At 58.1% G+C, this 26,558-nt stretch overlaps 3 protein-coding genes across 8 annotated transcripts in view; all 3 read right to left on the bottom strand.

Annotated features, from left to right (window-relative positions):
* Nucleotides 1-1,924: 1,924 nt before the first annotated feature.
* CBX4 (chromobox 4) lies at nt 1,925-6,937 on the bottom strand. Its single transcript, XM_030505961.1, has 5 exons — nt 6,104-6,937; nt 5,977-6,020; nt 5,182-5,247; nt 4,589-4,655; nt 1,925-4,146 (listed from the first exon to the last, which is right to left on the bottom strand). The coding sequence occupies exons 1-5, from the start codon at nt 6,170-6,172 to the stop codon at nt 2,812-2,814; spliced, it is 1,581 nt and encodes a 526-aa protein (XP_030361821.1). The 5' UTR covers nt 6,173-6,937; the 3' UTR covers nt 1,925-2,811.
* On the bottom strand, nt 6,315-14,941 carry LOC115616840 (basic proline-rich protein-like). Its single transcript, XM_030506601.1, has 4 exons — nt 14,724-14,941; nt 13,628-13,765; nt 7,084-7,559; nt 6,315-7,042 (listed from the first exon to the last, which is right to left on the bottom strand). Exons 1-4 carry the CDS (start codon nt 14,939-14,941, stop codon nt 6,315-6,317), a joined length of 1,560 nt encoding a protein of 519 aa, XP_030362461.1.
* A 7,806-nt stretch (nt 14,942-22,747) lies between these two features.
* The window catches only part of TBC1D16 (TBC1 domain family member 16), a 31,413-nt gene continuing 27,602 nt past the window's right edge, over nt 22,748-26,558 (bottom strand). For all 6 annotated transcript variants that reach the window (XM_030505949.1, XM_030505954.2, XM_030505955.2 and 3 more), the window contains 3 exons: nt 26,127-26,306; nt 25,432-25,578; nt 22,748-24,931 (listed from right to left, as the gene is read on the bottom strand). In XM_030505949.1, coding sequence (XP_030361809.1) covers nt 24,686-24,931; nt 25,432-25,578; nt 26,127-26,306 — 573 coding nt within the window. In that variant the 3' untranslated portion in view covers nt 22,748-24,685. The remainder of the gene's footprint in view (nt 24,932-25,431; nt 25,579-26,126; nt 26,307-26,558) is intronic.

Here is a 26,558-nt window from a genome sequence, read left to right as displayed (position 1 = left end):
TGTCTGTGGAGCAGCACTTCCCCTTTCACAAATCACATTTTGCATTCTGAGCATGCGTCTCTCTTCCATGCCATTTTTGTTTTTCAGATAACCATTAGCTTAATTAATCAAGGGAAATGCATCATTTCTGATCCTCTGCTCTGCCAGCCAAGCCTGGGACAGTGGGAGAACGCTTCCCCCAAACCACCCCTGGGCACCCCCAGGTTCCTGCCCCAGCACCCACCCTCCAGCACCCCCATCCGCTGCCACTGCCTCTGCCCGGCGCTCACACAGCCCCTGTGACACGTAGAGTTGATTAAAACCCTCTTAAGATTCAGCACAGCCAGCAGGCGAAATGTCGACTTGAATCAGAGTTCACCTATTTCCACTTGCTCTCTGTGCACATACAATCAGGTTTTGGGGTCTCCACGCACGCAGAGGAAAACCACAGACACAAAACGTACTGCACAAGTTCCCATTGACTTTGGAGCATCAACTGAATCACGAGCTGAGCTGTCAGCGCTGACCTTGCCCACATACAGAGGTTTAACCAAATAGCCGGACGAAGCCATCTTTCCAGCCATTCCCACCACCACATGGGCACACCGAGCAACGGACATGAGCTACACCAGACAAAAACCAGTATCTGCCACAACCATCTCCACAGCCGCAATCATTCCACTTGGATATAAGCCTCCACGGCTGCCCCAGCTCAGAAAATGGCACCCACACACTCAGTGCTCGCTTTTCCTCTGGCACAAGAACATATGTAGGCAAGACTCCACTGCCACCACTCCTGCAGTGCCTCCTGCTGTGAACAAACCCCAGCAGATGACACCCAGCCAGGTGCTGCTCCACCTTTGTGCCAATGCCGCATCAGCCCCAGGATTTCCAAAGGAACAGTCGCCAACCTAACTTTTGAACTTATTTCAGTAAAATGAAGCCTGGGATGACAAGGTGGCCCAGAAGTGGGCAGCATGAGACGGAAGCGTTTGGGTTTTGCTTTGGGTGCCCAGATGAACACTGCGGGTGCTCCACAATCCTCTGACTCTCAGACACAGCAACTCACCCACATCAGCTCTGGTGTAACCGCAAGGTCCACCTTACCCAAACCAACCAATTCCGATTGTTACAAGCTCGAGGCTCTTGTCCATAGACATCAACATGCCATCAATGACAGTATTTCAACTAAGATCTTTGCCAAAAGAAATCCACTTCGAGCAAAAGCCCAAGTTGAGAAGAGCTGGCAGCAGAGGCAGTGAGGCAGACATAAGCTTGGGAGCACTCGACTCCACTTGGGAATGTCAACTGGGGATCCCCAGGGCAGCGGGGACTGTGCGCTGCATCTCACCCACATGCAGACAAGCTCCATGGGCACACTGCTAGTTTGCCACCTTCACGTGAGCCATGTTGTAAAGAATTAATTAGCCCTGTGCTGGATTTCCAGTGGACTCCAGCAATTATTAATCTAGCTCAGAGACACCCACAGGCTTTTTTTAGTGGAATTTGGACCATCTTCCTTTGCAGAGAAGTTCGACTTCTCATCTAACCACGAGCACTGGGGATAACACAGCGCCAGGCTGACAATGAGCAACCACCCATCCATTGGGTGATCCACCTTCCCCACAGCATTCCAGGTTTCCCATCACAGACCTCATGCAGCCCATTGTGCTTTGCCAGCCTAGCCTGCCTCAGCACTGCAGGGACTGGGAAACATGGAACCACCGGCTCCTACGGCCTTGCTGCCAGGAGAACACGGGACGGCCTCGTGCTGCGGCTGTGTGTCCTTGCCTGTGCTCCTGGGGAGAACTCAGAGCTATACTGAACACGGGGCTCCCCAGAGCTGGTTGTAACCTGCAGGTACCTGCTGCGGAGCTCCCCAGCCACCGCCTGCCCGCACAGGGGCACCTTCCGTATGCGGTAACAAACGCACTCCAAATCCCGGTGGGTTTTGTAAAGGTTTATAGTCCTTTGCAGTGATTGCATGATACATTTCTTCCCCCGTGACACAGCCCTCGGACCAGGAAGCGCCGCTGGCAGCTCGTGCTCCACCTCCCAGCCGCCGGGCTCTGCAATCCGATCTACACTAGCTGCAGAACATCAAATGCACTTTCAACATCTCCATTTAATATTTACATTCAAGCAATTAATAATTGGAAGCTTATAGTTTAGACATTTCTAATAGCAGCAATTTCTATAATAGCTCGTTTAGCTTTAGATAACCATTTTTTTTTTTTGCACATAGAAACACCACATGTGTACAGTATCAAAAAATATATACCAGGGATGGTCCTGCAGGTGGGAAGGAGGGGACGAGACTAACAAATGCTGAATGGTTAAAAAGGAGAACAGAAAATATTCGTTTGATATAGTTTATAAGGTGATCTAGGGACTCCATAAATCTAGGCTTTATATTTCATTATATAAATACCTACAAATAAATATATTAGCGTGGCCCAAGAGCGACCAGCTTTCAGCTCGAACAATACATTTCAATAACACCACGTACAAACGGGAGCAAGAATCACTCGACAAGTTAGCACTGTTAAAATATAATACTATAACTCTGAGTAACTGGCGGGCCCCATCCTCACGGGCCCCGACGGTGGGGCGCGAGCAGCGGCAAGGACACCCCGCGTGGCGGGGACGGCCGCGGTGCCAGGCCCTGTCCCGGCGTCCCCTTGGTGGGGACAGCAGGCTCAGCCGCCGCAGCACGGGCAGGGGGCACACGGGCTCCGGGGAAGGGGCACCAGTACCTTAGGGGGAGGCTGTGGGGCTGGTGGCCCCCGGGGCGCGCAGGCAGCTCCCACGGGGAGCAGCCGCCGTCCCACCTCACACCGTCACGTACTCCTTGAAGGTCACGGTCAGGCAGTTTGCGGTCACGTCTGTGATAATTATATTCCCAAAGAAGGGCTTGAATTCCTGCAGGGACTCGGCGGCCTCCTCCTCCTCATCCTCCTCCGCGGCCTCCCGGGGCTGCGAAGGCTCTGTGGCTGGTTTCTCAGCCGGTGCCGGCGGCACCTCCGGCTTCACCTGCGCCAGGGCCAGCTCGCCCTCCGCCCGCGGTTTCACGCAGCGCAAGTCTATGGGCTCATCCAGGTCCGAATCCAGCAGGATGACCTCCGGCTGGGCGGGCAGCTCTGGCCGCTCAGGGGCCGGGGGGCTGAGGCAGGTTGGGGCACTGATGCTCCGGGATGTCAAGCGCTTCTTGCCTGGCTCCCGCTCCGCATGCGGCTCTGACAGGCAGCGCTTTCGCGAGCTGGGGCTGGAGAGGTTCAGTCCCATGGAGGAAGGGCTGTGCTCACAGACGGGACTCAGGGACCAGGGCACAAGGTCCGGCTTGGTGGTGAGCTGCAGGGGCTGCTCCACTGGAGGAAGGGGCAGCTCCTTGGCCACGGGAGTCTTTTGGGGACTTTCCTTGAGCTCCGCAGCGGGCTGCCGGCCCTCATCCTCTGCTTTGCTCAGGGTGTTGCTGCCCACCACCCTCTCCTCCCCTGGCTTCCTCCAAGCCTCCAGCTTCTCCTCCCCACCCTTTTTAGGAGTCCTCTCCTCCGCAGCCCGCTTCCGGGGAGGCTCCCCGGACTTGATCTTCACTGCCTGCATGCCGTTCTCCATGTACTTGCTCATGACGATCACAATGCGCCCATTCTTGTTTTTGTTCTTGACGATCTTCATCTTGCCTCCCAGGCCATTGCTGGTCACCCTGTCCCGGGGGGGAGGCCCAGTACCACTGGACAGGTTCTTCTCAGCTCCGTTCTTGCTCTCTGCAGCAAGGTTCTTGACTGGGCCCAGCAGGTTTTTTGCCGGGCCATGAGCCCACTTGTCTGGGTGGGATACTAGGGGGCTCTTGCTATTGTCCAAGCAGGCCTGGCTCTGCGGCTCCTTGCTGCTGGGCTGGTAATGGGGCTCATACATCTTGGGGTCCGGCTGGTAGTGGTGGTGCTTCTTGCTGTTCAACTGGTAGTAATACTTCCCTTTGCTGTGGGACTGGTGCTTCATGCTACTCTCCTTGCCATTGGGCTGGTACTGGTGGTGCTTCTTGCTGTTGAGTTCATACTGGTGCTGCTGGCTCTTGCCAGAGGAACCAAGATCCAGCTTTGGCCTGTTGTCCACAGCAGGGTCCTGTAGCCCGGTGAGGATGTTCGAGCGGCGGGCGAAGGAGGGAAGCTGCAACAACACAAAGCAAAGGGCTGCGGTCAGCTGGGGCCGGAGAACGTGGTGCTGGTGCTCTGGCAGGTGCCAAAGGCTTCGGTGAATCCCCCCTCCAGCAGCCCTGGTTACGGGACGCTGCATCACAGGGCGCAGGCGGCCCCAGCCCACTCCAACTTAGAGGCTGCGCATTGCTCCAGATTAATGAAGCAATGAAAAGAAGAAAAGCACCCTTCAATCAGCTGTCTGGGAACAGGGGCCGAGCGGGATGCCGCTGCCGAGCAGCCTGCTAATGCTGCCTGGCCGCAGCGGGGCTGGGGCTGCCCGATGAGCTCAGCGCTGGGGCATGGGGGTCCCCGGGGCACCCGCCCGGCTCCCCAGCATGATGAAACCCGCTGCAACTGGCTCCCAGGGGACGGGACGGGCCGCGCTGCGGGGCTGGGCTCCCCCGCGCATTTACCTGCACGACCAGCGGCTTTGGCTTCGGCCCCCGCTTGCGGTATCCCATCAGCTGCTCCTGCCGCTCCCTGCGGGAACATGGAGTCATGGCAAGGTCCGAGTGGCAGCACACGGGCCCCGGGGTGCAACCCCATCCCGCACCCCACGCGTGGCACTCCAACGACCCCGCACGGAGGCGGCGGGACAGGGACACGGGTGACCCGGGGAGGGAGCGGGCGCCTGATGAAGGCTACGTCCCGGCTCCCGCCTCCCGCCGCTGTGGCGAGGGGCTGAAGTTTACAGTTTGCGCCAAAATACTACAGGAAATAAATGCACGGAAAGGGAAAAAAAAAACAGCAGCAGCAAAAGCCCAGCCCAGCCCGTCCAAGCGCAGCGGCGGCGGCGCCGCCTCCTCCCCGCGCCCGCACCGAGTCCCCGGGCGGCGGGAGCGCGAAGCGCGGCGCGGGGGGAGCGCGGCGCGGGGGAACCTTGAACCGGAGGCGTCACCCGCGGCCTCGGGCGCCCGCCCCGCCGGGGCCGCGCCCCCGAGCCCGAGCCCGGACCCGTCCCGTCCGGTGCCCGTGACGCACCCGCCGCCCCCCGCCCGCCGCTCACCTGTTCTGGAAGGCGATGAGCAGCCGCGGGTCCAGGATGTTCTCCTCCGGCTCCCACGTGTTGTATCTTGCGAGAGGGGAGGAGAGCGGCCGTCAGCCGCGGGGCCCCGTCGGGAAGGGCCGGGGTCCCGGGCAAGGGGGTGGCCCGCAGCCGGCCCGCAGCACCGGGCCAGCCTGGGAGCGGGTGATGGGCGCGGGTCCCGGTGGGTGGGGGGGATGGGCGGGGAGGGGGGAGCGGCACGGGGACGGAACTGTTTATTTAGCGCAGTTATTATTCCGGAGGAATTCGAGGCATGTCATGATGAAATTTTCCAAATCCCCTTTCCCGGACCCAGGAAAGCGGCCGCGGCGCGGAGGAGGGACCGGGCTGAGCCCCCCCGCGCCCCCCGCCCGCCCTGTCACGAAGCCCCCGCAGCGGCCGCGCTCGCTCTGCCGCCGGTGCCTCCGCCTCGGCGGGCTCCCGGGGCCGCCCGCCCGCCCGGGCTGCGGGTTATTTTTGCGGTTATTCCCCCTTCCCCCCCGCTCGCCCCCCCCCCGCTCGGTTCTGCAATATGGAGCCCGGCTCCCGAGGAGGGAAAGGGGGAAGGAGCCATTTTCTGGTGCACATCAGCCGCCGCCTGCCCGCCTCACTCGGCTCCCGCCGCCGCCACCACCGGGCCCCACGGCCGCGTCTCGCCGCCCGCCCGCCCGCCCGCTGCCCGGGCCGGGGCCCTTCCCGGGGAACGGAGCGCGGCGCAGCCCCGCCGCCGGGCCGCCCCTGCCCCGGCCCCGTCCCCGCTGCCCGCTCGGTACTCACTTGGGCGACCATCCCCTCCATTTCACCAGGTACTCGACTCTGCCCTGCGGAGCGCGGGAGGCAAAGACACGGCGTCAGCTGGACCCACCGCCCGCCCGGTCGCCCCCCGCCACCCTCCGCCCCTCACCTTTCGGATCCGCTTCTTCTCGATGCTCTCCACCGCGAAGACGTGCTCCCCCACCGCCGGCAGCTCCATGCTGCACCCGGGAGGGGCCGGGCCGGGCGTCCGCGGCCGCCGCTGCAGCCGAGCAGGGCTCCGGCTCCCGGCAGCTCCCGCCGCCGACCCGACAGACACTGAGCCGCGGCACCGCAACCCGTGCAAATCCCGGAGCGAGACGTCAGGGAGGCGGCGCCTCCCGGGCCCGGCTGCCCGTCAACGGCGGGGCCGGGGGATTGGCGCAGACCTGCCGGGGAGCGAGGCGGGGAGGGGGCGGGCGGCGGGGGGGGTGCGGGCAGCCCGGCCCCCGCCCCACGCGTGACTCAGCACGGCCCCCGCGGGGGGCGGTGGAGCCCTGGGGCAGGTGCGCGACCCGCACCACCGGGGGGGAGCAGGCCGGGGGGTCCCCAGGGCGTCCCGCGGCGGGGGATGAGCCCTTGGGAGGGCTCCACGCCGCGCCACGTCGCGGGCTGCCGTGGGCCCGGGGAACGGCGGTGCCCACCCCTTGCACGGTCGGGGCCCGCTGTCTGCTCCCGGGGCCCGGTCCGCAGCGGGCCCCAACCCGGCCCGGAGGAGCCTTCGTCACCGCTGCAGGCCGGGCGCTGCTCGGAGGGTTCCCGCGGTCGCGGGAGCCCGGCCCGGGGCACGCAGCGGCAGGGATCCTCCGCTGCAGGAAGGCCGGAGCGCCCGGGGGAAGCGGGCCCGGGGCAGGTGGCGGCGGCTTTCCCTCGCCCGGTGCCGGAAGCCGCAAACGGCGGCGGCGTGCGGGCACCGGGGAGCACGGGGCTGGCGGCTCCGCGCACTCATTTTCGTTTGCGCGGACGATGAGGAGCGGGCTGAGGCCCACGCGTGTCCCCACCGATCTGCGGCTTGGCAGCGGGGGCCGCTGCAGCCGTTCTCCGCTCTGCACTGGGAAACGCGGAGGTTCCAAACGGAAGGGACCTTCCTACCCCCGGGCAGGTGGAGCAGGGCCGGCCGGGCACCACCCGGTGCGGAGCCCCCGCCGAGGGCAAGGGCCGCTCCGGGCCTTCCCCGTCGCCGCTGCGGGAGCCGTTCCCAGCCGCCGACCCCCGCGGTGCAGCACGAGGACGACGCGGGGCGGGTCCCGGTGTTGGCTGCGATAGGTCCCCGCAGGTGCCAGGGGACCGGAGCCTCCGCGAGGTCGCCCCGGGGCCGGGGTCCCGTTGCCGCCGTCCCCGCTCCGCCGGAGCTCTGTCGGGACACGGACGGGGCGGCAGCTCCCCGCGGGGCTCCCGGCAACTTTCGCGGTGGTGCGGGAGCGGCGGGGCAGAGCCCGACCGGCACCGGGGCCCGGAGCGGCTCCTCTACCGGGGGTCGAGCCGCAGAGGCCGTCCCCCCGAAGATGCGCCCCGTTCCCTCGGGGCCGGCCCCTCCTGCACCCGGGGGCACCGGGAGGCCCCGTTGACTGTCACCGCATCGGGGACCATAACAAAGACGCAGCCGCCGCGATCGCGGAGCCGAGCCAATAAAAAGCAAACTGATATTACAATTTTGATTTCCCTGGAGGGCCGAAGGGGCTTAATGTAAGAATTATTATCCATTGTGAACCGCAGCCCAAAGCAGCGCACGCGGCCACGCTTAAAGTCTTGTTTTATTTTTCTTTTTTTAACTCAGCCGTTTTCCTAAGGAACATGCATTCATTGAAATTTATGCCAGCGGAGTTTGTTAACCCTCCCCTTTGACATTTCAAGCTTCTCCTGTTGCCAGAGGAGACAAGCCGAGCACAAACCACTAATGCTGGCAATAAAACTAAATGCCCAGGGACGGGCAGGATTTGGTGCAATTCCTTTCCAACCCGGGAAGCTGCGGCCAGTCCGGGCCCAGGCGGCCGGGAATGCTGGGCTCTTCCCAGGCCCCCGGCGGGAAGGGGAGATAAGGAGGGCAGGGGCTGGCTGCCTGCATATATATAGATACATACATATAAAATACATATATATTTTTAAACGTGTGAGCAGACATCCTTGGCATCGCGGCAGAACCTGCCTCCGGAGCAGGCTGAGAGGTCATTGATAAAATATAATATTACATAAATTTAAAGAAAAGGTGAAAACAACACTGAAACCAACATTAAAAGCATTTTAATCACTTCGCAGCTCCCACAGCTCGGCACCGGCTCCCATCCTGTAGGCTTCTGCAGGATGTTCATCTGCTTTCTGTTACCAGACTGATTGCACATGATTCACAGTAATGATTGTAATGGTGGTGATTTTCTCTCTCTTACCTTGCTCAGATAACAGCAGTTCATGAACTGATACATCATCCCCTTTGTCGAGTCGAAAGAGGACACCTTATTTGAACCACATAACATACCCTAAATAAGGAAAGGAGGCGATGCTTCCAACTGTTGCCTCTTCTTGACTGGCTGGGGCATATCACAGGGATGAGAAAAGGAAAAGAGGGTTTCCAACCTAAAGAAAGCAGAACCAGTTGCTACTGGAGCCAAGAGAGTGGTTGTTTCGCACCACACAGTTTGCAGTTTGCCTGTTTGGGGGAGGCACGAGGGGCAGACACATGTTCTGTGGCTGCCAAACACCGTGTGAGGACTCAGGTTCCTTTACCCACAGAAAATCAGCAGCCACAGGGTCCTGTCCCCAGTGGAGATGCCAGGAGTAGGCACAGACCAAGCACAGGGGTCCAGCCACCCACTGTGTGCCCTGATCCTGTGTGCAGCAGCCCCAGGGGCGGCTGTATGACAAAACCTCCAACAGCCAGAGCCAGATGTGCTTCCTGCAGGTGCTGGGAAGCCCACAGAGGCAATTTCCCCTCAGATACTCGCTGGCCACTTTCCCTCCTCCTGCTCAGAGCTGACATCTGGCTGGGTTCATTCTTTTCATCATTATTTATCAAGTCCCTACGCTGGAGCCAGGGCCAGGTTCTGCCCCCAAAACAAGAGGCACTCACTTCCTCTCGCCCCATACACAGACCTGCTGGATGCTGCTATCAGCAGCACTGATTACACATGCCATCATTTCTGATTTTGCTCATTAGTCTATATCATTATTAGCAATTCAAACCAGCAATTCTTCAGCTGTAACCCTCCAGTGCCACCAACACAACTCCAAGGCTGCAGTTTGGGTGCCCTGGCAGGGCCAAGGGCTCCTCCTGGAGCCCTAGCGGGCTGGGAGCACACCAGGCAAAGCACCAAAGAACAGAAAGTTAACTCATGAACAGTTACAGCATTCCCTCCAAGGCCACTCTCACTGGGGCCAGACACAGACTTTGTGACTCTCATACGAGGGTGTCCTTGGAGCAGGGGGAGTGCTGGTCCCATTCATTCCTCCTACCTGGTCACCCACAGCCTTGTCCAAAGAGGCTCCTGGGTTTGCCCCTCTGCTTTTGTCAGCCCTGGCTTGTATCTGAAGTTCTGGCCAGTCTGAAAACCGGGTTATAATAGAGCCTGTGCTGAGGTCAACACCATGCTGGGGAAAGGCAAGAAAAGGACGAGTAGGTAGGCTTGGGGAGGGGGAAAAAGCAAACCCACAAAAACAAAACCCACCCACCCAATCAATAGGATGCCATGAGGTAAGATGCAGACAATGAAACCCTGCTCCAGGTTGCCAAGGCAAATCTGTCAATAGAGTATTGAACAAGCAAATCTGACTTGCAATTATTGTCTCCTTCTACATACAAGCTGCCCCTTTGCCTCACGGTTCAAACCCATCACTGGTGCTGAGCAGGTCAGCAATTGCTGGCCAGGTCTGGTTCAAATGGTGAGAGAAGAGACAACTCTGCTGGAAGCTGGGCTGGAATTCACTCCAACACAGGCACTGAAAACCCCTGGAGCATCCCAGCACCTTCGCTCCAGCAGCTGAAGTGACACATGCCCTGCCCCCAGTGTAACAGGCTTTCTAAAGCAGCAAAACCCCCCTTTGCCACAAACCCTTTACTCTTCAGAGCTCTCAGTAAAACATCCAGGGCCATGGAGCACACACGAGCATTTTCATACACTGCAGCAAGAAGAAAACCAGTGCTCAGAGTGCCCAGCACTGTAACGCTCATAAAGAGCATGAGCACTTGAGGCTGGGGCTGTCAGTGTGGAACAAGCTGGTGGCCTTAAACCCAAGCACAGCAGCAGGGTCTGGAGCCGCCACCACCCACCCAGAGGCAGCAGCAGTGGGAAAATCCAGAGGCAAAACCACTCTGAACTGGGTCATCACGTGGAAATCTAAATGGCTTCACAAGCGCATCGCTGCAGCCGCTGCCGGGGCCACGCTGGGTGAATTCGTCCTCTGGAGCTGCTTCCAAGCACAGAGCAGGAGAGGCTGCCTGCAAAATGCCCACGGATGAGGCACGTGTCGGCACAGTGTGTGCTTCCACAGCGGTTCAACAAAGCACAATGGAGCCTGCTCCCGTGCAGGGGCTGAGACACAGTACACGTGGCACCGTTACTCAGGGCGGTCATTTTGTGGGCACCCCAGAATCCCCCATGGATGAGACAGCCCTTGAGGAAGGAGGTGACAGCCCAGGCCCATGGAGCTCAGGGAGGGCAGTGCCTAACAGCAGGTTCCAGGAGACTTCATCCCTTGGGGACTTGGATGGGAATAACCCCCCTTCCCCAGGGCCCTTCTCCACCATGCCTTCACCCCCAGCCTTAGGCATGGGCGCCTCAGAGACCATCTGTCCTTAATCTTCTTAGAGTCAGGCAAGTCAGGAGAAATCCAGAGGAAAGAGGCACAGGAATCTCTCCGTCCCCAGCCAAGACCATCCTTCCACAGCACAGGGCTCAGCACCCACGTGATGGGAGCAGATCCTGCCTGCCCCACATCCCGTGGCAATGCAGACTGCCTAGGACCGCAGGCAGCAAGCACTGGGAAGCATTCCCACCCGGGAATGGGAGTGAGGGGCTGTGGGGCAGAGGGAGGTGGGAACCTCTTCCCCAGCACATCGCAGGGAGCCCGGTGCACGCTGTCTGCCCCACGAGCTGCCCTGCAGAGGGCTGAGCTCCGAGCTCTCTTCCTCATCTTATCACTTAAGCCGATGCTGCTCCTCGGCAGCCAAGTGCAATCATGAGGCTTCTCTCCATCAGCAGTGGGGCTGCGCATGAGGCTGCAGTCACTGGTGGTAGCAGCGAGGAGCTGCTCAGAGTTGTGAAAGGGCTGAGATGTTTTGAACAAGCTTCTCCAGTCTGCTCCATCCACTTCCATCAGAAAACAAACAGCACCAACAGGCTGCAAACCCAGACAGGCAGCTTCGGAGCTGCTCCACAAAATCAGACAAGAAGCTACAGGAGTCAGGTGGAATTGTGGACACAAAACCAAGTAAAACATATCACACAAAGGTCCCTCTGCAACAGAAGCCACACAGGGAACACCAGTCCCCCACACAGTCCAGGAGCCAGGATGGCTCTAGCTGGCCCTGGCATTACAGCCCTGAGGTGGCTCTGCGTTTTCCTTTCCCCTCTCCAGGCAGACGGGAGCTATGCACCATTGGAAAGAGTGGGAGAAAGCAGGAGGCTCCAGGACGCCGTGCTGAGGAGAGCAGAGCAGGTCAGGTGGTGATTTGGAAATACCATCAACAGAGGCACTGAGAAGAAGTTATCCCCTGTGGCTTCCCAGGGTTTCCCCCCCATGACCGTCCAACACGCTCCAGAGGAGAGCAAGAAATTCCCTCTTCCCCAGGAGCCAGCCTGAGAAGCTGCAGCTCATTTCACATCAGAGGTGCAAGGACAAAAGCCTCCAGGCAGATACTTCCACCATCAGAGCAAGCAGAAGCCTGGCCTCCACACTCCTTAATGAGCAAAACCACCAACCTGCTCCTAATGAAGTGAGTCAAAGCACATACCTGCAGGAGGGTCCCCATCCCTTTCTAGGAAACAGTCCAAGATTGGTATCTAGTACAAAGTCTTGACCATGCAAAGGAGTCACTGGGCACAGGGTTCACCCATGTGGTCTGATGGTGAGATAAGGGTGGATGATGCAGCTGCAGTTGCCGGACAGTTAACAGGAACTTCCAGGGATGGATTTTGGCTGGAGCTTCTCAGGTTGCTCTGGCTCTGCGTGGGCAGCCAGCGAGATGGCTTCAATGGGAGGGCTGGGGTTCTGGAACAAAGAAGCATTAGTTTGACATTTCAACAAGCAGACTCAAAGAAGATCAGAAACTTCTACCCAAAGTTTCTTTTGAAAGCATCACCTTTCAGAGCATCAAACACAGGGAAAAACAGTCCCCAGATCATCCTCAGGAGATAAACCACCACCTGAACCTCAGCAGTAACACACCACTGGAACTGCCATATGCAGCAAAACCTGATTCCTCCACCTCACATGGCTGCAAAGCCAGCTTGGGCTGCACACACCCATGGGGATACCAGCGCCGGGCTCTGCTCACCCCACACTGGGCTGCTCCTCTGAGCCAGGAGAAGGAGGTTCAGGTGGGCTTCTTGGGGTGCAGCCTGGCTGCCTCATCCCATGCTTAACCTCTCTCAGCTCCGACCCATGCAACAGCTCCTCCGGGCAGGGACAAGCTCCCATGAAGCCTTCCTCAGCTGCAAAGGGAGCTGAACTGGTCATGCCAAGCTATTTAATTGCAGAGATTGATTGATTGATTGATTGATTGATTGATTGGCTGTGATTGCAGCTGGGAAGAGTGTGCCTGCACTGGGGTGCTGCCATGAGAGGCCTGGGAAGGGTAGGGTGATTGGTGTAGTGGAGATCTGCTCCCAGGATACAGGGAATGGGAAGGAGGGAAAGAGAAGCAGGGAAAGCTGCAGCCCTCCCATGCCAGGACCAGTGCTGTGGGCACCACCCGCTGCCAGGACCAGCTCCTCTGGCAGAGCCATCACACCCTGTGGCGCTGATCCCAAGTGATGCCCCGGCCTCCCCTCCCCGGGCAGTGATGGGTAATTGCCCACAGACAGGAGTGGTAATTACTGGTTTGGGCTGGGACCGCTCCGGGAGCTGCAGGAAGAGGAGCAGGCGAGGGCTGTGTCAGCACTTGTCCTGCCCCGCGGTCCGGGAACGGCACATGGCGAGGCTGGCACATGGGCAAAGGGTGGGTGGTCACGGATAATTCATAGAATCCCAGACTGGTTTGGGTTGAAGGGACCTTAAAGACCATCCAGTTTCAATCCCCTGCCATAGGCAGGGACACCTCCCCTAGGGCTGTGGGGTCCTGGCTGGTGGCACCATGAGCTGCGGCTCCTGGCACATGGAATTGTGTCTGTGCAGAGCATGGGCTTGTGGCTGCGCTTTTGGGTCTCTCCTCACACAAATGGCCACGGGATCCTTGCTCCAGGCACGTGGTTCCCTTGGGAGCGAGCTGGGAGCTGCTGCGGCGGATCCAGCAGCCACAACTCGACCGAGTCCTGCTGCCCCTGAGCTTCTCCCCTCTGGCTGACCCATCGCTGTGACCAGCAGCCACCACTCAGTGTGTGACAGTTTCGAGGGGCGCTGCTGCCTGTGTGCAGGCTGCGCTGGCGCAGGCAGAGGGAGGAAGCGCGTGTGGCTCTGTGGTGAGGCCGTTTCCATCCTCCTGCACCTGAGCGAGGCAGCGGCACAGCTCCCGCAGCCCTTCCCTGCGCTGCTGCCGCTTCCTTCCTGCCGCTGCTCGAGCGTCACCTCGGCTGGTGCAAGGAGGTTCCACAGCGACTGCCCTGGCACTTCGTCCTGCAGCAGACTGCACCAAGAGCTGCTGTTTTCAAAGGTTTCACAAAGGTTTACTGGCCGTGCTGCCCGCCCCTGCGCACTGCACTGTCACCAGAGAGCTCCTGCCATAAAGCTGCTTAGTCCAACCCAAGCCCAACTACGTTAAACCCATTAGAGGGACATGTTTGCCTGGGGGTGGGCGCCCATCTGTGTTTGCAGGGCAGAAACCCACAGGGTCATGGGCCTCAACGTGAAACAGCCACCACCATGTGTCACAGTGTTGGGTCCCCTCTGTGTCCCCACTCCATGTCCCCATTCCTGCCAAGGTGTGGGGCTCGGGCAGTGATTCCACACCCTGTGTGGGTCACTGCTGCAGAGAGCTCAGCCCTGTGCCAGGATGCAGCTGGGACAGTGTGTACATTCCTCATACCTCAAGGCTGATAACCAGCAAGTCCATCGTGTGTTGGATAGGGCAGAGCAGGCGCTGGGCTCCCAGCTCACACAGGGTGAAACAGCCACCCAGGAGCTGGGTGAGCACTGCTGGGGAGACACGGTGGTGGCTGACTGGTTAGACTGGCTCCTCCAACCTCAGCCCGTCCTTGGACTGGTGTATATACAGGACTACCTGTATTTGGGTGTATGGAGCCAAGTATTTGCTAAAGGACTCAAGTTGGACTCGTGCCCTGCCCCTGCCTGGTAGAGCCGTCCTGACCCATAGTGACGTTGTCCTGGGCTCTGCGGGTACCCGTGCCTGACCCTTGGATGCTTTTCCATGCTGGATGTTCAGGTGAAGGTGCTGCAACTCACACATGAGAGAGTAGCAAAGCAGCATCATGGTGAGCGCAGGGTGCTCCTGTGCAAAGAGCCCTGCAGCCCGAGAAACCCTCACATCAAGGACCTCTCTGGGCAGGAGAAACCTCTCTGTGAGGCTGAGAGGGGCTGTGGCTGGGCTGGGGGCTGTTCCTTGGTGAGCCGTGGACCCTTCTCACTTCCCCTTCTCTCTGTGCCCCGGGCAGCTATTCTTAGGCGGCCGCTCGCTGCCTGGTTTCCCCTGGGGATGCCGGGCAGGTTCTGGGAACTCCAGCTGCCGCATGGGCAGCACCAGCGATGCATCGCTTCCTGAGCTCGCCCCTTCACCCCGCAGCACGTGCAGCAGCTCTGCCGCCCTCCTGCAGCTGCCCCACGTCCTCTCGTGCTGGGGACCCATGTGCTGAGCACCCATGGGAACACTGTGCCTCATCCTGTCCTCCCGGGCACAGCCCATCACCTGACTCCAACCACTGGCTGGGCAGGGAAGCAGCTTTTCAGCTGCCCATGAACCTTCACAGGGAGCTCCGTGCAGTGGGAGCTCCACCAGCCCAGTGGCAGAGGTTGAGAGCTCTTGTTGGAAACATGCTCGCTGTTTCTAGTCACAACGGGGACAATTCCATGTTCCAGCTGTTGGATCTGGTTGGGTTTCCCTGTGATGGATTAAGGAGCTGCCCCAGCCCGGAGGAGCATCCTCCAGGTCAGCAGCACAGGCTGTGGTCATCCCCTGCTTGATCCCTCGCTGGGATAAACCCCTGGCACTGGACTCTCTGGGGGCTGAGGCAGTCTCAGGCTTCCAGCAGCTGGGAAGAGTCAGGACAATGTAAGAAATGAGCCAAGAAAGCAACTTGGTCACTTCCACCAGCAAAGAGCAGCAGGGACTGATGTTAGAGCAGAGGATGCAGGTGAGCGTCAGCCCTGGGCAGGGCTGTGGCTTCAGCCTGGGACAGGGGGCTTTGGTGATGCTGATGGTCTGCCCAGCAGGCGGGATTGCAGCATGCACACAACTGCAGCGCTGATTCATGGAGCCCTGTCATTAAAACACAGCCACTGTCCTGGTCCCTGAGGATTTACTGCCCGCAGCCAGGAAATAAAGCACGTGCAGCCTCCTCACATTGGAGGGGACAGCGGGGTTCGGTCCTGGACTCCCCCTTGCAGCAGCCTTGTCCCCCTTGAGGGTGACAGGGAGGCGTGAAGCCACACTGAGCATATCGGGCAGCGTGGATGGAGCATGAGGTGGGAATGGATGTGGGGTTGTCCGAGCCAGGGATGGATGTGGGGTTCTCGGAGTCATGGATGGGGCTGCATGGGGCAGGGATGGGGGCTGTGAGAAGCAGAGGGGTGGGAATGCAGCACTGCAGGGTGCTCGGGGAGCCCCCAGGTAAGGGGGTGCTGCTGACACGGGCGCGTCGCTGCTCAGCCCAGGGCTGCTCCAGCTCCGCTGCTCCTCAGCCCATGTTTGGGCTGTGGCTGCAGCAGGGCCATAAAAGGCAGCGTGGGGAGGGCGCTGGCGCTGCTCCCGCTGCATCAGCCGCTGCGCTGGGGCGTCCGGGGGGGCTGCCACCATGGGCAAACCCTCACCCCAACACCCATGGGTGCCCAGGGTGCTGGGGAGCGCGTCTGGCTGGTTCTGCATGGGCACAGCCGGAGCTGCAGCCGGGATCCAGCTGGACACAGCCGCCAGTGCCCTCCCCGGGCTGGGGAGCCAGGGCTGCTTTATGGAATGTTGTTCTTCACAAGGGGCAGCGACAGTCCATGGACCAGGGAGGGTGTTTGCAGCTGAGACTGACTCAGGAGGGGTGGCACATACCAAGACGTGGGAATCTGAGTGATCAGGAGAGATTGGCATGGGTTGAGAGCATGGAGATGAAATCCAGGCTGAAATCATGCTGCTAATCCACCCCGGGGGATGCTCGGGCTCGGAGGAGTCTCAAGGAGGAGAGGATGGGGCAGGAACTGAGGTTTAAGGGAAGGAACAGCAACCTCGAGAGCTCATTGTGGGGTGGCAGATACAGTGGTGGTGAACCCCATGCAAGTGTTTTGGCTGAACTAAGCTGAGCTTCTGTAACACAGGCTGAGGACCAGAGCCTGGAGGTCTTGAGTGAGCTGAGGTCCAGCACATGTGCAGTAAATGCACATGTACATGCAGTAAATGCAGCCAAACCAGCCAGCTCCAGAGGGCAACAGTGGGGGGAAAAGTGGAGGCAGTGGGATTTTGGGGTGGTGCAGGAGGACTCCTTCCCTCTGGGGGCTTGCTCTGGCTGACCCCAGCGATGTGAGCACTGACCAAAGCCCAAAGAGAGTGGGGACGGGCAGGTAACAGCCCCATCACACCGCAGGGACTATGAGGAAAGCCCGAACATGCAGCAGCGCTGCCGGGTGGGTGTGAGCCAGCCCAGAGGAATGTGAGGAAGATAAACAGTGAGGAGGAAGGGCGATTCCCAGGTATCGGGGTGGGCACCGCCGGCAGCAGCAGGGCAAAGTGTGAGTGCTGCAGAGCTGGGGCCGTGCATGGGGCCGTGCTTCCAGCCAGCGGCGCGGGGGGCTTTCCTGTATGGCATTGACTGAGGCCTTTCGAGCTGGGCTGGCAAAGGCTCCTGCTTGAGCTGGCAAGGGGGCTTTGGCAGTGCAGTAACGCTCAGCCCGGCTGCAGCCATCTTAGACCTGGCATTACACAAAGCAAAGTAAATCCCCGTTGATGGCACCTCCCTGCACCCCACATGTGGCTGCTGGGGTCTGGGGGCTGCAGCCCCACTGAGACTGGCTCTGGCGCCCGCTCAGCCCCCGGCTGCAGGGGACACGGGGCTGGTTCCTCCGTTGCCTCGGCTCATGCTTCCGCACGGTCACACTGTTCGTTCCCTGCCTGAACGGCTGAATTAAGCCCAGCAACAATGGGCCATCGATTATCCCATTATATTGCCATTGGGCCTGGCTCCACAGCTGGCTGCTGGAGGGGCAGCACACGTGGCCTGGGCAGCGGCTCAGCTCTGCTCTGCGGAGCCCTCAGCACCATGTGCCACACACCCAGTAACGCCGGGTCCACAGCCCCACAGCGGCTGCTGCCCCATTCCCAGCAGCAGAACCCGTGCACCAGCCTGCGAGGGAAAAGGCCCCAGTTCCATGGGAACCTCCCCAGCCCTGGTAAGTTCAGGGCTTGCTCCAGCTGTTTGCATGTGCCTGGGGGATGTGTCCTCTTTACTCCCCACTTTCTGTGGGGCTGTTCTCCCTGCAAGGTCCCCCTTCTCCCCTTCTTGCTTCCTGCAGCCAGCCATGGCAGGAGCACTGCCTGCCTCTTCCTCTTGTGTGTTGCCTGTGAAGCTCAGGAGAAGCCAAGTGATGTGGTCCCATGGGCGCCCTCATCCCATCCCATTTCCATCCCATCCCATGCAGGGGAACAGCCACAAAAGCACCAGGTCTTGGTTGGCCATTTCTTCCCATGTCACCAATTTCAGCCTTGTTTGTTCCAAGCCTTTTTATTACCCAAACCACTGACAAGTGATTTTTCAGGACCAGGCGCTCAGCACGTGTGGACCCTCATTGCCCTCATCGCCAGCCCCTGCAGGGCTCCAGCTCTGCCCACCCTCGTGATGCCCGTGAGCATCCAGGTACCACAGAGCATCCTTCCAGTGGTAATTTGCAGGAGGAGGGCTGGTTCAGGCCGTATGTTGGCAGCAAGGAGAGGGGTGGGCACCCCAGGGTGCTCCTGGGTGTCAGCCAGGTCCCGGTCTGCTCCCTGCGTGGGGCTGAGTGTGTCACCCGCTCGCAGCCCAGGCAGCGGTGATGGTGATGCTGCGGTGTCTGTACGGGGATGCTTCGCCTGCTGATCTACCTGCGTCAGCAGCTGAATTCCCTGGTCTCATTCCGGCTCTGGCAGCTCCTTAACCCTTTCCTCCCGGCTGTGCTCAGCACACAGGCTTCCCCGAGCTTGCAGCACGGTGGCTGTGGCCCTCTGCTGTGATCACCAGGCCTGACCCTGTTCCCACATACCCGCAGGAGGGGATGGAGACACAACCTTGGCTCAGTGCAGGCAGGACACAGCAAACCCCCTCCCAGCCCTGCGTGTCCCTGCGGGATGCTGAGCTCCCAACATGTGGAAGCAGCTGGGAAACCTCCGGAGCACGGAGGGCTTTGGCGGATGCCCAGTGCCCAGAGCCTCCTCCCTGGCTGCCCCTGTCACCACCAAGGTTAGTCAAGCACCAGCCGCAGACAGAAGCAGCTCAACTTGTTTGTGGTTCCTGAAGGACAAACCCAAGCCAAACAACATGAAAAACGCCAGCAAGAGGCTTTGGCTGCTCCTTCTCCAGGCTGCTGCTTCGCCACATGAAGCGGAGCTTCGGCAGGGCCTGGGCTTGCAGCCAGCTCAGTTCAGAGGGACGTGGTGTGTCTGGGCACAGTAGAGGGTCAGGGGTGGCTGGAGAATCTCTTCCAGTCACCAAAAAGCACCACTAGAAGTGCCCCTTTTGCTGCATTACCTGAGCTGTCACTGTGCTCACTGGGGGGCTTGGGGGTACACTGGGTGTCACTGGTGCACTTGTGGGCTCCAGGAGACACAGACGGCTCCACGTGTCCCACCAGGCTGCAGAGACCCAGGTCCCGTCACAGCAGTTTTCCTTCATCGAGAAGAACTCACTTGGTTAATTCTGCTTCAAGAAAGCACCTGTAGCAGCGTGGTGATTGTCTCATTGGGGGCTCCTCCGACCCCCCGAGTCCAGCAAGACACGGAAGGACACTCCGCGGTGCAGCCGGAGCAGCAACGGCAGGTCCCGGTGTGAAACCAGATCCCAGCCTGGTGTTCACACTCATGTGTCCTGGCCCCAGGGACTTTAACAGGAGGATGCATTTCACTTTGATTTTCTGCTTTTTGTCCCATGGCTTTAGTTAGCTATTTGCAGGGATGTCAGTGCTGAGCAGAACAGTGAGCTGGCAAGGGGAAACAGAGGGAAAACCACCCCCTGTGGTATTCCCTTCCCAGGTGACTGGCTGGGGCTTTGTTGTAAAGGTGAGCTGCAGAACATCCGTTGAAAAAACAGCAGCTTGCAGACAGCAATGGGTTTGGAAACAAACCACCAAAGGCAGGAGGATCCCCCCTGCTCCCCAGGGCCGGGGCTGAGCTTTGCAAGAGAGGGAGAAGGGGCTGGGGACAGCCCCTGCCCTGCTGCCATGGGTGAGAGCCCAGCATGGCCCCCGCTTCCCTCTCCAAGCCCTGCTCTGCCAGCAGCCAGACAGCTCAAAGGCTTGCACAGCCAAAACCGGCCCTGAGCCTCTCTCCAGCACTATTGCCACCAGCTGTTATTTCCTTTATCAGTTTCAAGCTAGCATCTATTTTAACTACCCCCGGGCTGAAGCACCAGGATGGCATTTGCCCCCCAGGACCAGTGAGGGGTGCTGCAGTGGGGCTGGTCCATGGGCGCTGCCCCTGCGAGCGACCGGGAGCTGGGTGCATTCAAGCATCTCGCCCCAAACCCAAACCAGTCTGTTGGGTTCCCTGCCCAGAACTTGCTTCATGACAACATTACCCAAATATTTTCTTATTAAAGTGCTCTGCGCTTGGCAGGTGAATGCACCCGCACAAAACCAGGCTGGAGAAGCTGCTCCAAACCACAGGACCTTCAGGTAGTTCCTGCAATAGAGAACGGTGCCCAGCTCCTGTGGGCACATCAAGGCAAACGCTGCAGACACGCTACAGATCAAATGTTTTCAAACTGAAATTTTTGGCCTCTATTGGAGCACGAATGCAGCAGCGGGACACAGGCCGGGAGCAGCAGTGATGGGCACCGGCTGAGGGGCGCGGGCAGGCAACAAGCTCAGAAAAGAGCCTGATTTTTTGTTAGAAACATCAGCCTGCAGAGGAGGGAAATGAACCAGGACAGCAGGCACCCGCTGTGAGGGATGTGGGACATGGTAGAAAGCCCACCATGGCAGCAGGCATGGCCTGAAGGGAGGCCAGAGCTCAGCAATGGGACCTGGAGAGGTTCTGAAGCGGGAGAGCTCAGACCTTCACAGCAGAACTGGATTTCAAAGCCCTTTTTAAGCTCGAACTGAGAGTTGCCTTTCATAACTAGGAGGAAAAATGAGCTCCATTCAAAGAGCAGCGATTTTGGGGTACTTGGATGATGCTGAAGCTCTTGGCTGAGGCACAGACTGCAATAAAATCGGCCACAAAAATATTTAAGGAGTGACCTGGTTCTGGAGCAGCTCCAGGGACAGGGGAAAGGGGAGAACCCAGCAGCTTTTGGGGTGGTGCTTTTGGCAAGCCCAAGCTGGCGCTGCCGGCACAGCTTCCATTGGCCTCTGCTTCTGTTCCCCCATTGCACATTGTGTTTCCAAATGCTCAAATGAGAGAAGTAAATGGGAAGCGGAGCCCTCCCCAAAGCACCAGCACCAGCAGGGCAGGGCCAGCGCCCTGCAGCAGGATGTGACTGTGAACTGCGGCCGGCCAGACTGGTCCCTTTTCATGACCCAAGCAGAGCCGTGGGGATTAATGAGCCAGCCCATGGGGGACAAGCCAAGCTGGGTTTTTTATTCTTTGGTGCTTGTAACAACTCAGGTGAGTCTCTTTGTTCTTGTAGCTGTAATTGTCCACTGGCCGGGCAGCGCCCCTGGAACACAGCAGCCAAACAGCCCTGTCCAAACACACCCGGAGCAGGCAGCGAGGCCAAGAGAGCTCCGCTGCCTCCTCGCTCCAGGCACAGATGCAGATCTTCCCCCAGCGCAGCAGCACGGGCTGAACATCGCTGCTCCATGCCCAGTGCCACACCGGGGGCTTGGCTGTGTGGTGGGATGGGACGTGGCAGGCACAGCCCTGGGCTGCACGGTCACACCGCTCTCCTCAGCTCCCCACATGATCTCCATGCAGTCGGTTCCCCGCTGGATTGCTGTTACACTGCTGGGATCAAGGCCTTGGTTTGCTCTTTCTCCTGCTCGCCCTGCTCCCCTTCCCCCCAGCAGCGGGAGGCAGAAGGATGTGTCAGCTCAAAGCTGAGTGTAAAGAGGCTTATGCTGACTATTTACCTTTGCAAGGGTCTATTTTTGGCTGCTCAGCTGCAGCTAATGCAATGAACAGGGCAGCGATTGAGGAGAGAAGCCACACGAGGGTCATTGTTCCCAGGATTCACTTTACTCCTTTGTCAGGGCCAGAAGCTTTGATTCTTTTCCGTTCCTTGTGTCCATTCCAAAGAGTGTCACAAAGGAAAAGGCGATCTTGGGGACAGGTCAAAAGGACCTCGGAAACCTGCTGTCCTGTGCAACACTTGACTTGTTGCCTTTCCTTCACAGCAGAGGGATCCCAGGGTTGCTGGTCCCAGTGATGCGCTGGTCCCAGTGATGCGCTGGTCCCAGTGACACACTCCCACACACAGCCAAGCATCACTTCAAACAGAAACCCCAACTTTTTCCACATGCTGGAAAACTGCAGTGCAGAGTCTTTAACTAAACAAATCCTGAGCGATTTGCACATTGCTGAGTGTCCTTTTAATAGTGGAAAAACAATGCTCAATAGTATCTCCTTCATCTCTTCCTATTGTCTTTGACCGGCTGGGAACAACGGCTGCAGCAAGACCAGCCCCGGGTCTCCTGGTCAGTGTTTGTTGGCGTGTCCCAGCCCGCTGCAAGTGCCCAGTGAGCCCAGGCAGGGTCTGTCCACACCAACCTCTCCTCATGCAGCCCTCCCGGGAGGCATCCCTCAGCTTTGGCACTGACCGATGAGCCCCAGTGGTGCGGTGCCCTCATGGTGATGTCCATCTGCCACGAGGAGGCAGGTGACAGCCAGTGGTGCCCGAGTCCTGCTGTCCCCATGGGGAGCTGGTGCCTGCCCGCTGCCACCACGCTGCTGCACAGGAAGATACTTCTGGTGTTTTCTGACTTGTGGTTTTTCTGACTTTAATTCAGCCGCTGCCACTTAAGAGCTTGAATCTAGGTGAATGCATCGAGCCACACAGCCCCAGGCTAGACGGGGCTTGGAGCAACCTGCTCTAGCGGAAAGTGTCCCTGCCCGTGGCAGGGGGCTGGAATTGGATGAGCTTTAAGGTCCCTTCCAAGCCAAACCAGTCTGGGATTCTATAAAATCAGCAGAGCGCGGGGAGAGCAGCAGAGCCCCAGCACCCATCTTGCATCTTGTACGGCTGCAAAAGGAGCCGCTCAAGCAGCATCCAAATGCTGTCCCCCGGCTATTAGGTACAGACCAGCCTGCACAGCAAGGCACCACACAAACGCCTCACACAGACCTTTATTATTCATATCAAGAAACATCATAAATCTGGAAGAACTCCCCACTTTGCAGCAAAGCAGCCACCAGCCCTTACATGAGGTGTCACCTCCTACAACCCCAGCACATCCTGCAGCCTCGGCACCTCTCGAAGCTGGGCCGTTCTGGAGGTGTGCCATGCTGCAGCAGGTTTCACTATTGCTCTCCTCAAGGGGAAGGTTTTCACCCTCTGAATTAAAGGCACACAATTCGGGAGCCAAACTGTCCTTCTGCCACACAACAGCTTGTCTTTGGCATGTGCCTGCACCGGGTCAAGTCATCTTCTCTTTACAAACACAGCGTGCTCTTGGTTTCACAGAAAGCATCCCAGTTGCCAGCCTCCTTTCCCAGCAGGTATGAGCACGTATGAGCTCCAGAATGTGTGGGTAAGGCCTTGCTGACAGATATTTAGGGAAATGTGCTTGACAGAAGCAGGTCCCCGTGGCAGCACTATGCACAAGGATACGCGGTTCTGCTTCTAATAGCACAAACATGCCTGAAGGGCAAAGCTGGAAACTTCCCCCCTGCCAGACCAACAGAGCTGTGCCAGAGAAGCAGTGTGGCTGAAGTGAGGGCACAAGGCAACCAGGAAAGGCTGCAAGGCCTCATACACCATGCAGAGGGATGCAGCAAACCGGCACAGCCCACTGTCACCTCGTCTCCTTTCCATTCTTACAAGGAGACTGTTCCCATGGCTCCATTTGGCACCAACACTGGCTCAGGACACACTCTGGATGCCACTGAATTCGGTAAGGAAGTTTGGCAGCACAGCTGTGCTCAAGGCCCCAGCTCCACTTACAGAAGACGAGAGGAGATACGTGCTGTCCTTTCAGAAACACTCAAGGCAACTTTTACCAGAGACAGAGCTCAGCAAAAATGACTGCAACAAACCAAGTTTCATTTTCACTTCGGGGTGGGGAAGTGGGTGCACAAATGGCACCAAGTGAGGAGCCCAAAGCCCACTTGGAGAGTATGTGATGCAGTCTATAGCAAGGACAGGTAAGGACAGGAAATACTCAGTAATCAGGAAGAGACAAAGGAAACACAATGGGAAACATACTGGAAACAACGGACTTCCATCAGCAAGTATTGAAAGTCTGTCGTTGTCAGCATAAACAGCTTTGCTGTAATGTCACAAAGAAGTAAACTCTGAAAGGTGTCCATGAAAACCCTGACTACAGAAAAGCAGTGCTGCAAGACCTGTGGCTGTACATGTCCTGTACAAATGGGAAATAAAACCATCATGCCAGGCAGAACACCATATAAAACAACAAAAAGGCAAGAGACAAGACCTTTAGGTGACCAGTTCTTCCCCGCCAACAAAGCAGACACCTTCCCAGCAATCCCAATAGTCTGCAGTTTTATTTTTGGCAGATTATGATTAAAATGGTCTTTATGGCTTTCGAGAGAAGCCACAAAGCTGCACGTTTTGGTTGAAGCAGAGAGCGTGTGTGTGTGGCGTGCTCTGGATGAAGGCACATCGCAGAGGCCGGTCTTGCCACCGCTCTGCTCCTTCCGCCTGACCCACAAACGCTGCTGGTTGTACTTTAGTGTTCTCATTTCTCATCAGCAAGTAGCAAAGTCCTGGTTGCTAACCAGTCCAACCCCAGAGGCAGAATAAAAACTCCTTGTTAAGACCTAGAAAAAGCATGTTTCTAGCAAAATCAAATCCAAACACGTGCAAACACTGTTCCTGGTTTGATGCATCTTGTTCAGGTTCCAGTGCCACTGCACTGGAATTTGCTTCTCCTGTAGAGGGATTTAATTCCTTTTCCATTCTCCACCTTCCAGTGTTCTCAGGAGTCTTGACAAGGTACCCCTCCATTTTTGCCTTTGACATTTTTTCCTATGCACATCCTTCCTGCCCTTCCCTCTTCCTCTGCACACCCTGTTCCTCCATAGCTATTTTCGGAAAGCAAAGACATCCCGTGTTTTCAAGCCTCTTTTGCCTTCACTTCCTGGTTTGGGAGAAGACACTTCCACCAGCCCCCCATACGGGCAGCTCTCGGACTCGGGGTGATGGCCAGAGCACTCCACAGCAGGGATGAAGCCACTGTCCCACATTCCTGTCCCACACAGCTTGCACAGGTCATGCAGGCTGCAGGGGATGCGGGGCAGCAGGTGGAACTGGTAGAGCAGACTCCTCGCCTAGAAGGGAGAGACAGAGTCAGTCGCTCCTCACCAGGGATGAAGGAGAGCAGAGGTACCTGTGGCCTCCCATCCCATCCTCCTATTTTGCTGCCTTAGAAGAGTCTAAGCTTCAGGAGAGGAGCATCCCTCCTGAACACAACCTGAAGGTCACTGGGACACTGCCAGGTCACAGCAGCAGCACATCCCATGGCCTGTGGTCACTCCCAGCCCGAGATGACTGGGGACCATGCACAAAGATGAACAGCTCTGTCTGCTGTTTCCCTCAGCATGTGCAAGGATTATCCCAACCATCTTGTTACCTCCCAAGCACTCCAAAACTACCTCTTATTTCTCCAAACTTGTTTCCAAGCAAACGGCAGCATCCTGCCCTCCCAGGCTGCAGACAAGCAGGGGAGATGGGAGATGAGAAAGGTGAAGCATTAGTCCCTGATTTTCTCAATGCTCTCACTCATCTCCTGGACCCGAGGCTCAGCCCACATCAGCACATGGGCATTTACCTTCCTGAGTACAAGTTCTCCGTTCATGTGCATAGCCAGGTTGCTGAAATGCAGCAGCATCTGGTCAGTGGCCAGCTGTTGTTCAATCACATCGTCCCCGTAAATCACCACGATGGCCACACAGATAAAGAGGTGGAAATAGTCTGTCTGCAATGAGAAACCAGGGGCTGGAGTACAGCAGGTGGAGGCAGAGGTCTGGCTTCACCTCCTCACCCTCCACAAGCATGTCCCGAGTGACATTTTTTGCTCCTTCCAGTTTTGCCTGGTGGTATAGAGAACACGAGTTATTGGTGAATGCTGAACCACAGCTGAGTCAAAGTCTCTTCCCTTTCCAGCACAGCAGCAAGGTTTGCACCACAGCTTCCAAAGCAGACTAGTGATTTTGGGGAAGGCATTTTCCAGCTGTGTAAGAGAAGTTTGAACTTCAGAAGTGAATGTGTAGAAAAAAACCCCAAACAACAAAAAACCCCATCTCCTTTTGAAGCCCAGAATCCTCAAGTAGGTGAGGCAGGGCTCCATCCTCCTGCTACACAGATAAACCTCTTTGGTGGTTACAGCAAACACACCTACTTATTTTGGATGCTTTGCTACTAAGAGCTCTTACTGAAATCTGCAGTGCTTGCTGAGCTGGTGAGGGCTCAGCAAAGGCCCCACTGCTGCCCCGTGTGCGCTGTGCCCATCACCAGGTATCTCACCTGGTAGTGAGCCCAGCACGCTTCCCACATGCGCAGCGCCTCCGCATCTGGAAATTCCCGTTTGAAGCAGAGGAGGATCCAGCGGTGACAGAAAAGCATCTGCAGCCCATCCTCTCCCAAGGAAGAAAGGTGCTGGTAGAAGCGCGGATGCATGAGCCGCAGCAGCTCTCGCAGGTACATCTGGAACAGATGCTCTGAGCTGAGCCCCTGCCTTGTGCACAGGGACCTGCACCCTCCGGCACCACCCCAGGGAGCCCCGCTCTGGGTGCCAGCCCTGGGCTCCCGCGGAGCTGGCCACAGTCCTCTTCTCTCACAGCCTGTTTTTTACAGCACAGCCAGGAGCACTCTTGGATCTATCATTAAAGGCCAGAGCTCGCAGGGCGCAGCAGCTATTTCACAAGGAAGGATGGAGGGTGAAAAGAAAATCCCCTG

Source organism: Strigops habroptila, chromosome 14 (genome assembly GCF_004027225.2).
Source record: "Strigops habroptila isolate Jane chromosome 14, bStrHab1.2.pri, whole genome shotgun sequence".
Lineage (NCBI taxonomy): Eukaryota > Metazoa > Chordata > Aves > Psittaciformes > Psittacidae > Strigops > Strigops habroptila.
The sequence above is the reverse complement of the archived record's forward strand: the minus strand, read 5'-3'. Positions and strand labels throughout refer to the sequence as shown.